This window comes from Penicillium maclennaniae, assembly GCF_028827695.1.
Source record: "Penicillium maclennaniae strain IBT 15551 chromosome Unknown utg000007l:1.0-4884863.0:1.0-4888362.0, whole genome shotgun sequence".
In the NCBI taxonomy this organism is placed as follows: domain Eukaryota; kingdom Fungi; phylum Ascomycota; class Eurotiomycetes; order Eurotiales; family Aspergillaceae; genus Penicillium; species Penicillium maclennaniae.
In genome coordinates, this window is record NW_026623219.1 from 2,822,578 (window position 1) to 2,834,701 (window position 12,124).

The 12,124-nt window shown below is 52.5% G+C and overlaps 3 protein-coding genes across 3 annotated transcripts; all 3 read left to right on the forward strand.

Annotated features, from left to right (window-relative positions):
- Positions 1-1,478: 1,478 nt before the first annotated feature.
- N7477_008278 (SAP domain-containing protein) lies at positions 1,479-2,333 on the forward strand (the record flags this gene model as incomplete). The annotated part of the gene is made up of 1 exon (XM_056969941.1): positions 1,479-2,333. One exon carries the CDS (start codon positions 1,479-1,481, stop codon positions 2,331-2,333), a length of 855 nt encoding a protein of 284 aa, XP_056819973.1.
- Positions 2,334-4,797: 2,464 nt separating this feature from the next.
- On the forward strand, positions 4,798-9,420 carry N7477_008279 (uncharacterized protein; the record flags this gene model as incomplete). The annotated part of the gene is made up of 1 exon (XM_056969942.1): positions 4,798-9,420. The coding sequence occupies one exon, from the start codon at positions 4,798-4,800 to the stop codon at positions 9,418-9,420; it is 4,623 nt and encodes a 1,540-aa protein (XP_056819974.1).
- A 1,210-nt stretch (positions 9,421-10,630) lies between these two features.
- N7477_008280 (annexin) lies at positions 10,631-12,018 on the forward strand (the record flags this gene model as incomplete). Its single annotated transcript, XM_056969943.1, is given in 2 exon segments — positions 10,631-10,748; positions 10,763-12,018. 2 exon segments carry the CDS (start codon positions 10,631-10,633, stop codon positions 12,016-12,018), a joined length of 1,374 nt encoding a protein of 457 aa, XP_056819975.1.
- Between the last annotated feature and the right edge of the window lie 106 nt (positions 12,019-12,124).

Consider the following 12,124-nt stretch of genomic DNA (forward strand, 5'->3'; position numbering starts at 1 on the left):
TCGTGTTGAAAAATTCTCAAAACTGCATCATCTGCTTGTCTTGAGAGAAAGCGCTCTCTTTGGCATTTGGATAGATGCTATGGAAGATCGCATATTTTCCACCGCGAAAAGTTTCCACCTTGTTGTAGAAGTTCAGAAGCATTCGTAAGAGTGAAATGATGAGCTGATACCAAACAAATAACGCTTACGGCGAAGGGGCAGCCACGAAAGTCGTTGACCTAGGGCTTTGACATCATTGCTCTAAATAAATACGCGATTCTACGAATCGTCTTCTCGACCTTCTATTTGAGATTCGGCTTTACAAAAGGCGCCAGACGCATCCTTATGCTGTCGCAGAGTCACTGAAGTCACAGCAGCAGGTTCTCCAGGTGCAAGCGTTGTTTGATACTGGTAACGCCTTCAAAGACATGACAAGAAGATCAGTATTCCCCACTCGCAAGACGCATGTAGCGCCGCGGGTTGACTCGCTACTGTTCTCTGCAGGACTGAAAATAAAAGCTCGAGTGTTAGACACCCAGCTGCCAAATGAAGCAGGCTGCTGGTATGACACGGATTTGTGGCTTTCCTAACCAGCCTCTCTGGCCAAGATCGGGTTCAGCAGAGACTTAGATGTTCAGCTCAAATTCCGGGTCTATATCTCTATACATAGAATCTGTCAATGGCAGCCGGTCCCACGTCCAGTGATCCGATCAAGTTGAATTTAAGCCTCAGGCCACAAGTGGGGCCCAAGGCACAATGCGCAGTGCATGCATAGGCCCGGCGCTCCACACCAGCGAGGCCTCAGCTATAGCTGGTCGGACAGTTGGCAAAGATGACTCACAGACAAGGATAGCGCAGAGTTTTTGGCGAATTAAGCTCAGCTTGGCAATTCAGAATTTAGCTAACGTGGTGCTTGGACCGATGCACGGAGAATTTGGTAGCTGTCAGTGGATTTTGCTAATTTTGTGCGTACAGAATCAAAATAGATCTGATCCGTGCCTGGCCTTTTTTTTTCAGAGCCAATGAAAGATGGATGGTCCAGGCAGACCTCTAGTCGGAGGCACCGAGATTTGCATTCGTCAGTCACTGGTCAGTTCAAATGTCTGTAGCCATTCATCGTTTGGCTGGATTTTGCCACCTGCATCCTGCCCGGTAGAACGGTGAACAGAATCTGCCTTGTAATTGTGACCACGCCACGGAGACAAGGATAGTGGAAGTGTGCAAAGTCACTGTCAAAGAGAGAAACAAAGACGGGGGCCATGTCGATGTGGCTGTGGCTGTGGAGATCACGTGCAAGGGCCTTGAACACGCCTCAGGGTCGCGTCCTCATCCTCAGCTCTACGTCCATCCAATTCCATCCAATCCTAACTTTCGCATCTGTCGCATGATGATTGCCGATTGCCTCTAATACTATCGAAATTCATCAGACCCACTTGAACCCCTTCAATCCACACCCAGCCAAGTACCCTTCGCATACCGCAACGCATCCCCCCACAGAAATGGCCACCGACTACAGCAAAAAGACCAATGCCGATCTGGTCGAGATCTTGAAGGCTCGATCCCTCCCCCACACTGGAAAGAAGGCCGACTTGGTCGCCCGACTCCAGCAAGATGATGAGAAGAACTCATCAACTCCCACTGCCAAGACCGACGCGGCAGAGGACGTGATCGATTGGGATGACGATGTTCCCGCGGAGAAGCCATCGACTGAGGCAGGTGCCAAAGCCATTGCTGCTGGCGGCAAGGGCCCAGTCGCCAACCCCGTTGCTGTGCCCAACCAGAAACTCGATATCGATCCTGCTACCACCGAGGAGCTCAAGGTGGAATCAACCGGCGCCGTCGCCGAGACTGGCGAGAACCCCGCAGCTGCGATTGAAGTCGAGCAGAAGCCGGCCGTCGATTATACCAAGGGTCTCCCCACCACTGATCTTGAGGCGGAGCTGGCGAAGCGCAAAGCTCGTGCTGCCAAGTTCGGCATTGTCGAGGATGAGGCAACTGCTGTGAAGGAGGCGGAGAAGCAGTTGGAGCGCGCAAAGCGATTCGGCACCGGCGCTGCCGAGTCCACCGCCGCTGTTGGTGTCAAGGGTCTTGACGAAGCCCTACCGGAGAAGTCCCGCAAGAGAGGCCGTACTGAGCAGGGTGGACGTGGAGGCAAGCGACGTGACCAGGGCCGCGACCACAACCGAGGCAACCAAGGCAACGCGGGCCGCCAGGGCAACCAGAACCGAAATGCCGGGAACAAGGGTAGAAATGGCGGTGGAAGCAAGGCGCCGAGTGGACAGCCGAGTAGCTTCAGTGAGCAAGATATCGCTGCGATGGAAGCTCGCAAAAAGCGTTTCGCAACCGCCGCATAGATGCGGAGTTTTGCTCTTGATGTACACCATATGACATGGAATTTCTACTTTTTACGTATCGGGATCTTTACGGGCGTTCGTGCTGAGATGGTATCTGGGTCAATCAGTCAAGTCGAATTCATTCACACCGTTGATTCGGCGATCATGTCCATTAGTAGCGGAATTGTGCTACGAATCGTGTCATCGAAACAGCGAGTACTTATCAGTAGGAGTACTTGATAGAAGCATAGTGAGAGACTCAACGCGAGGCTCGTAGACCCCGCGCGCGCAGTCAGCTGAAAGGTGCATTAGCCTCTGGTTCCTGCAGCGTAGATGCTGACCAGTGTAGTTTCCAAACGGGACCTCCGATTGCCCCTCCAGATCGGCACAGCAAGATCGACGAACTCATTAAGACCGGAGGAGTCCCGTGTATTGCCGTGGGTGTCAACGAGTAGGAGAAGCGCCGCCGACAGTCTACTGGTGTGCTCGGGACCCTTCTCTCGAAACAGTTACCGCCAGTCTCCACAGGGTACAGGACCCCTGCAGCGAATGGAAGCTCCTCAGTCGCTTTTTTTAGATGGTGGCTGATGGCACTAGGAAGTCGAGAAGCGGCAGCGACGTCAATGAGAGCGCAGAAGGGCGTTGTTGCTGGGTCAGTGTGGAGCCAGGCGAGTACCTGTGCCCCGTCCAACCCCACTGTAGCAGTCCCGAACCGGGTCCAAGTATAGACTAGGGACGAGTCACTGACTTGAATAGGCATCTCACTGGTTGCATCTCGAGATGAAATGACTGCGCTTTTGGGAATGAGGCAGAACCCTACTATGTCTATGTTTGGAGCCAATTTTGGGGCCATGTTGGGGCCATTTCGTGCGGTACCCTTGGTTGAAAGGTTCGGGACGGGCCTTTGTACCAGACTCTGGATAACGGCTTGAATGTCTTAGGTGAGACCTGTCATGTTGTAGTTTCACCTGGACTCCTTAAGCCTACCTCGTACAAAGTACCCATCACATAGTCACAGAGTACGCCTACGTTTGGTCGTTATAGGGCAGAGATCGTCGAGCGTCACGTTACAATGAGCGATGAAGAATCTGCAGTACTGCGCACGACCCCTGGCACGTTGGGAAATTCTCCGAGCCCGTCGATTGTGACGAATATAGACGTGAAAAAGCAAAATGCACTTTGGGGCGGATCGACAGTGCAGTCAGATCGCGTTCGGCGTCCCCGATCGATGAGTTGTCAACGAGGCGACACACACGCGGTGTCCTCTGCGCTCTCCGCTCCCGACGCCCACCCTCTGATGCGGCATCTATAGGTACGGAGAGACTGACCTGGACGCTCAGCTACAATCCACAGCTGGTCCATGTTTGCACGGTGTTCTCAGGATTCGTGGGATTGAAGCCCATCCAAAAAAGGGAAGACGCGGGAAGTGCCTCACGCCACGGCTGCAGCCTGTCATGTTGTGTTCAATCAACTCCGTGGATAGCCATCCGATGCCCAGAACACCGGGGTTCAAGGTTTCACCGGGGACAGACTCGCGGTGGACCGGCTTCGATTCCCCAAGCGGGCTTCCGTGCGCGAGAGAAAGAAACGTGATAGGATTGACTCTGAGCGTAGGGCTTTCTGGGGCCGTTGGCACAATCCCGTTGTGGTTTTCAATCTAGGCGCCTCCGTCTTGACTCGTCACAAGTAGTCACAATCCGTACATCCAATGGCTGCCTCCGGCTCCGGCTTCTCTCATTATCAGGACCACCGTCAATCGCACAAACCTATGATGCTCCTTAGTCGTGTTTGATATGCGTAGAGAGGCTTTCTTCGTAATCCCCCCCCCCCCACAATGAGAGGGGAAACCCCGAGTCAGCAAATACAAAAACTCCGTGTCTCGGTTGACTACGCGAGATCCCTGACCATTTCCTTTTCTTTCTGATCCTGATATTTTGCCTTTCACCGCCAGGTGACTATTTTTTGTTCGCATCATTTTTAGACGTTGGGCTCGTATGGAGCTACCTCTGACGTGGCCGAGGCTAGTTGGTAATCTTGAGATTCGGTGCGCCACTGCTCCAGACTGTGGCGAAGCAGCTGCAGCTTGGCCGATCAGCCAGAGTGGGTGACATTTCAACATTTATCTACCTGACACCAGCTGTTATTCTTGCTCTACTCATTCTGCATAATGACTCATTAATCTTCATTAATCATATCGTTTGATAGTTGGCGTTGAATGCCTTGAGATACCCTTATCGCGAACTCGTTACCCACTTCATTACTATTAATTATTGCGTCCTGGAGACCACAGCCCACAAAAGAAGTAATGAGATTTATGATGTGAGTTGGTCTTAGCAATTTGCTTCACAGTTTGCACTGATGGACTTGGCTGTCTAGTGCCTTTCCTTTGATACCTCTTCGTACGCTATGATTACACTTGGAACGCACATGTACACACTCGACTCTTCGTCCCAACATTGGAGTCGAAGACTTCCTACGTCGCACCATGTCTTTGTACAATGACGGTGGCCTTCAAATGCCACAAAACGATCCCTTCTCGGATTTTTCAGAAGTATCACAACCAGGGACCGCCAACCCTGGTGGCGCCTATGCGCCTCGAGTTCCACGGTCACAAATTGCAAGACCAGTCAATTATACGTCTCAAAGAAGCCGCGCATCATCAGTCTCAGTTGCAGATGAGATTGGTCCAATGGTGGCACCGGTTTCTCGGCCTGCTAGCCGATCAAGTCGCCGGTCATCGATGCTGCCACGCCCAAGTACTGCTGGTTCATTACCTTCAGTATCTCCGGCACCGTCTGCATCCCCACAAATCCACACACGGTCTGTTCCATCATCACTTTCTACCGCTGAAATTACCAGTCTACCTCCTTTGCCACCAACATATCACGCGCCACCTCCCGTCAAACGACCCCGCAATGTGCTACGCCGGAGGGCTGCAACAATAGGGAAAAATGCGGACCCAACTCAATCACGGAAACTTAGCCTTGTCATTCCACCGTCAGAATCAGATGATATGAAAGACCCTCGATGGCCTACCTTTGGGGATGCGGACTCAGCCGGTCCGGCAGTGTCTTCGGCCGGCTCCAAAGAATCGGAAACATCGACAATCGGGCCAGCAGAACTAGCAAGCCTTCGTACCATTATCGACACAAAAAATCTTCCTCCGCCGGTTACACCATTCTTTCCCTCTGCGAGCACTCCGTCAACTCGCTATTCGGAATCACCGGGGGTATGGAGTCGTGGCTCAACGCCTACCTCGCTTTCTTCATATTCCCCTGGGATCACGCATCCAAGCAAGATTGGCCGGCTGAGACAACCTAGTCCTTCCCATACCCGAATCCCTATTTTTACTCCTCCAACTGCCTATCCAAGTCCACTGAGCGCTTCGAGTGACAGGTCAGATGCAAAATTACCAAGATCAGCGATTCCTCAAAGATCTCTTGGCCCGAGCCCAAGCCCCGGTGCCGGTACCAATGCGAGCACTCAGAGCAAGCTCAGTGCCCGGTCTATTCCAACAAAGATTCAGGCAACTCCTCCAATTCCGCCAGTAAGAAAGTCATCCGTGAATTTCAGTCCGTCAAAAAAATCCGAGATCGATGTTGAACAGGCCAGGAGAGAAGTGGAGGAGGCAGAGCGAGAACTCTTCAGTTCTCATACAACCCCTGCCTCCTTGACAACTGATGCAATTCTGCCAAAGACCCCGCCTCGACCGAGCAGAGATGGGACACATCAATTGGATTTAGAGACTTCTCCTGTGATTCGCAGCAATCTGCCATATCTGAATTCCACGGGCCACAAAAGGCGAGAGTCTGCAGAGAGAGCCCTAGCCTCTGGCAGGCCTAGTCCAATGCCAAATCCATCAGCCGCCACCTCCATGGATTCCGTACGCTCCAAGGACTTATCGCGAATTGCTTCGCGGGAAGCAGACTCTCCTGTGTTATCTCGCAAATCACCCAAAACACTGGCCAAGGAGCCTCCAAAGGACAAGACAGATTCAAAGAAGACTGCCGCGCCGAAGCGTTTCGGGATTTTCCCAAAGAAGTCCAAGCCAGACATGGATGAAGTCTCCGTCGACCCAACTCGACCTGCCCGCAAAGGTCCGGCCGCAGGAACCGGTCACGAAGGATACGGCAAATATGGCCAACGCGGAAGAAAGTCAAGTGCTGGCAGTAGTGGCACTCGTACCAGATCAACCAGTACAACTCGAAGTGGACCACAATCTGTTGCTAGTAGCAAGGGAAGCATGTCGAGTCGACCGGATCTTGGTCTTGACGATTTTCTCTTAAGTCGCTTGGAACCCGTCTATATTAGTGGCGGGGGATTCGACGGCGCGACTCTTTCACGCAGCCAGAGCGAGCTGAGCATGAGCAGTCTCAGCGTGACATCTTCCAACCCCCCACAGCAGACAGCGCTTACATCTTCTACCTTTCAATCGACTGAGTCATTGGCAACATCGACTGGTACATTCGGTGAAAAGACACCTAGCGAGTCAAGCACTACTTTGGCACTTAGTCGAACTAAGAGCCCCGAAAAGAAGGTTGTTGTCTCTGAGCGCCGTCACGCCCCCATATCACGCATGCCAGTCCCCAAAGGCAAGAAGAGCGAGCTATTAACCAATCACGAAGCTGCTGCAACTAAGACATCTCTCACTGGCCCTTACTTAGGTTCTGCGTCTACGCAGAAGCCAGAACCAACCCTGACTGAAAGGTCCAATCGTTCTGCCAAGTCTCAAGAGTCCACAACACAGCAAGAGCAGTCCCCCAAGAAGGGAAAGCCATCTCGATGGAATTTATTCCAACGAAATCGCACCTGTCAGCCCAACAATCCGACTCAAACTCCCACGCCGGTCTCCCACGCCGGCCAACTTCATGCTGCGATCGCTCCTGTTCTCAACAACCGGTCTGTTCCACACTATGCATTTGTTGATACAGATTCAGACGAGCTCGACGACATACTCAACAGAGTGGAAGCCTCTCCGCCAACAGAAGAAGAGGAAGTTCTTGTTTTGCCGGCTGTGCCGGCTGGCCTGAACATCAAGAAAAGGCACACGTCCATCTTGCTCCCATCGCCACCTAAGCTACATGGCGAGTTTGAGAAAGAAGATCGTCCTTCCCCACGTACCGCGATGTTCAACCGCAACCTGATGGGCCCAGAGCCGGAGAGTAGCCCTGAAGACCGTCGTCCAAGACGGTTAGCATCCGTGGGTCGAATTCCTCCTGTGGTCTCGAGACGTGATCGCCAGCACAAACCTCCCATGCACTCATTCTCTCGGCCGTTCAGCGTAGCTGAATCCCCGTCACTCGTGGCCCCTACATGGGAAGGATCCAGCGAACACCCGATCTCCACCGTGTCGCCTGGCAACCCGACTAGCCAGTCAATGGATTGGGGATTTGGCCCCAGTCAAGCCTTCAAAAGTCCCGAAAGGGCTGCTTTGGACTTGCTGTCTGGTCCGTACTCGGGAAATGAATTTCTTCAATTCTCTCCCCGCAACGGGTCTCAGTCGTCCAGCAGCTCGGGAGCCTTGGCGGCAATTACAGCAGTTGTTCCGCCTCTTCATACCGCACCCACTGAAGATGAGGTCTGGAACGAGTTTGATGATCTTATCGACCACGTTCTCTCTCCAGAGGAGCCAAAGTCTGAAGAGGCAGCTGTTCCGGAAGAGGAAGGGAAGTTCGAGCTTGCCAATATGGCACACAAGGCTCTGCAGGATGAGTTAAATAGCAAAGTTCCCCGAACGGCGATTTCCAACCCCAACGAAACCTCGATCCGTGACAGTGGTGAATCCGTTCGTCTTCGACGTTCTCGGATTGTCTCGGCTCTGCACTCGCCTCTCGTCCCCTCGACTCAGCCGTCTTATAGTGATCTCATCTCCAGTTATGGGCATTTCAGCGACGAGAACCTGAATAGCCCTTCTATTATTGTGAAAGCTCCCTTGGATCAGATTCGTGAGCAACAGTCTGAATTCCTTCAATCTCTGGCTACGGTGCCGACTCCAACCAAGTTAAAATCATCTGATCACCGGAAATCCATCCCATGTTCCGCGGAGCGTGATTGGGATGCTGTGACTCATACAAACATGCGATCTGCTTCCCTGATGACTAGCCGCTGGTTGTCCTTTGGACGAGTTCTATTCAGTCCAGCTCACAACCACGTAAAAAGTGGGACGCATGGGCGAATTCTTGTGATCGACGGGCTCGGTAACGATGATTGGTCTTTCTATTGCTCATTAACCTATCCCGATGCCGAGATATACAGCTTGAGTGGTAGACCAGTCTCCACTGCGCTTCCACATCCCGCAGCATGGCAACCTCCCACGAACCATCACACAGTTTACCACGCCGGGCTGCACAAACCACTGCCTTTCCCAAAGGACTACTTCACCGTTGCCGTCTTGCGTTTCCCCGTCGCAAGTGCCGAGCATGTCCAAAGGAATATCATCCAGGAATGCAAGCGCGTCCTTCGCACCGGAGGCTACCTAGAGATGAGCATTTTAGACCGCGACATGGTGAATATGGGAGCGCGCGCACGCAAAGCCGTTCGGCGCCTCAAAGAACAGACCTACCTCTCCAACTCAGCCATTAGCCTCAAGCCAACCAGTGACCTCGTTCAGCGCCTCGTCGGCAATGAAGGCTTCGACAATCTCCGCCGATGCATGGTCCGCATCCCCGTAGCAGGAATGGTTATCCGATCATCCAACTCAACAACCTCCTCCTCCAATCGCTCCCTCTCCGCAACTGGCACCACCGCCTCAACGGGCTTCTCAGCTCCCGCCATCTCCGTCACAACGACAGGAAGCCAAAGCACAAACCCAACCTCGAAATCCTCGCCTCTAGAAGAACATCTATCCTTAGGCGACCTTCTCTCCGACCCTTCCCCATCCGCTGCAAATGACGAGTCGATTGCTAAGATCGTCGCTCGTGTCGGCCGCTGGTGGTATACGAAATGCTACGAAAATCCCGTCCTCCCAGATACCGGCGACAACGATCGTAGCATGTGGAATGATCGCAAGGTGTTGCGCGAGTGCCAGAAACGGGGCAGTGGGTTCCGCATGCTGATCGCCTATGCGCAGAAGCCTAGCGAGCCTAAGCGACGCACTGCTAGTGTCTGATACTGGGATCACTTGATATGATTTCCTTGATGATGTCCATGATGCTTCTTTGCATGCTTTCGATACATGCCCCATTTTTTTTTTTATTTTTTATTTTTTATTTTTTATTTTTTTGGTTTTGTTTCTTTTGTTGAGACTTGTTCCTGGGAGCGCATTTGGAGAGGCATTCTATGTGTTTCAGAACTGCATTGACCTCGCGGTCTCTATTGCGAATAATATATCATGGTTACGGAGGAGGGCTTGGCAGCCTGCATGATGATACGATTCTAATGATTATTGAGCGGAAAATTGTTGATTCTCTCTGGATGTTCGTGTCTTCTTTTTCTTTAATTTCCATCACATAAGCCGGACTTTGATATGGAATAATGTTGCATTCTTTCGATTTGCCAAATGACCTCAAGAAAACGTACCATTGTTGCCAGACTACCAGTAATGCACCTCAAGCTCAAAGGCTTCTTGGAGAGGGACAAATCCCCACGTAAATAATTCAAAATAAAACGCATCCTTGAATGTCCCCATGTCACACGAGAGTGAGCTGTGTTCTCTTGGTCCAGAATTTCTTTACTCCAATTGCTGTATTTCGCCCATGCGTTTGGCTTCACTCGGTACTTCACACAGTACTTAGCCAAATCTTCATCTGATACATTGATGACTGGATGGCATTTGGTCATTCCCTAGCGCTGTCGCACTGTTTCCTTCATCTCATTCTCTTAGTGTTGACAAGTCATTGTGATCTTCGGATAGACATTGAAATGCTGGTGCCTACTAACAGGGGTCTGATAGGGTTTCGAGATTGGAAAAAGAATAGTCATTTGGTCCTACCAAGTGGCGATGTAACGAGCGATTCGCAGTGGCCAAGTCACTCATAATAATAATCTTGGTCAATAGAATCGAGATCGAGATTTCAAGGACATTCGCAGCCGATGAAGTAATCGAAGAAATCAATACTAGACAAGACAGAACATTGGCATACGTCAAGGCATTCCAGATCCGCCTTGGAAGGCTGTGAATCCCCACTCCAAGCAAACTGCGCCACACGAACCAAACTCCACGGTTGACCATGGACTGGCTTCGCTATTTAAGTCCGGTTGCCCCTGATCCCGTCCCTTCGTGACTCTTTCTCAACTCCGACAATTCTTATAAATGTCTTATCAATATCCTCCTCCGAATCGTGAGTGACCTCATCGCAAATTGCGGGGCTTGTGCTGATATGACTACAGAGCCGCCTTACGGCGCATACGGACAACCTCCCCACGGTGCACCGACTGGTCCTCCTCAGGGCTATCAACAGCCTCCCTATCCTCAACAGCAATACGGAGCCCCTCAAGGTGCTCCTCCGCAGGCCAATATCCGCCTCAACAAGGTTACGGCCACCCTCCCCCGCAGCAGGGCGCATCCTACGGTGCTCACTCCCCGCAACCCCCAGCTGGTTACCACGCTCCCTCTCCACAACCCCCTTATGGCGCGCCTCCCAATCAGGCCCCCTACGGCCATCCTCCGCAAGGATATGGCGCCCCTCCAAACCAGCCTCCCTCCGGCGGTCCCGGCTACGGCGCACCCTACGGCGCGCCCCCAATGGGCCAACCTCCAATGGGACAACCCCAAGGTGGCATGCCTCCGTACATGGGAGCACCCTCAGTGCCATCACTAGGCTATATTCCCGGTCAAACTGCACCAGGTGACTTCCGCCCTCAAGCCGATGCACTCCGCAAAGCAATGAAGGGCTTCGGCACCGACGAAAAGGCCCTCATCCAGATTCTCGCACCCCTCGACCCGCTCCAGATGGCCGCCGTGCGCGCCACCTACTCCTCCCATATTGGCCGCGATCTCTACAAAGATGTCAAGTCCGAGTGCGGCGGCTACTTCCGCGACGGTCTCCTTGCCGTGATCGAGGGTCCATTGATGCACGACACAGCCTGCGCGCGCGAAGCTATCGACGGGATCGGCACCAAGGAATGGCTCATGAACGACATCCTCCTCGGCCGATCCAACGCTGACCTTAACGCGATCAAGACCGCCTACGAGCGTACCTACCGCCGCCAGTTGTCCAAAGACGTTGAAGGCGATTTGTCATTCAAGACCGCTAGCCTCTTCGCGACTGTTCTGCGTGCCCAGCGCCACGATGAGTCCATCCCGCCTAATCCGCACGCGATGGAGAACGAGGCGCGCATCCTGCACGAGGCTACCTCGGCTCGCATGGTGAACAATGTCACCGAGGTGTGTGCGATCTTTGCGCGCTCCTCGGATAATGAGATCCGCGCCATTGACCAGGCCTTCCATGCGCGTTATCACGCTTCCCTCGAGAAGCACATTGAAAAGGAGTTCGCTGGCCACATGGAAGATGCTTTGCTGCATATGTACCGCACAGCCAAGGACCCTGCTATGCGCGATGCCATTCTACTCGACGAATGCATGTCGGGCATGGGAACCAAGGACGAGCGCCTGGTCGTGCGTGTTGTCAGAGTCCACTGGAACAGGAACCACAAGGAGCAGGTTAAGCGCGCTTATCACCACAAGTATGGAAAGCACTTGATTGAGCGTGTACGCGGCGAGACTACGGGCGATTATCAGCGTTTGATGGTTGCTTTGCTTGAATAGGGCTTTGAATTCTTTTTTTTTTTCCTTTATTTTACGATTTTTCCCGTACACATGGAGGCATGACTCTATGCTTTACGTTTTGGCATGTATTTTATCAGATACCAAC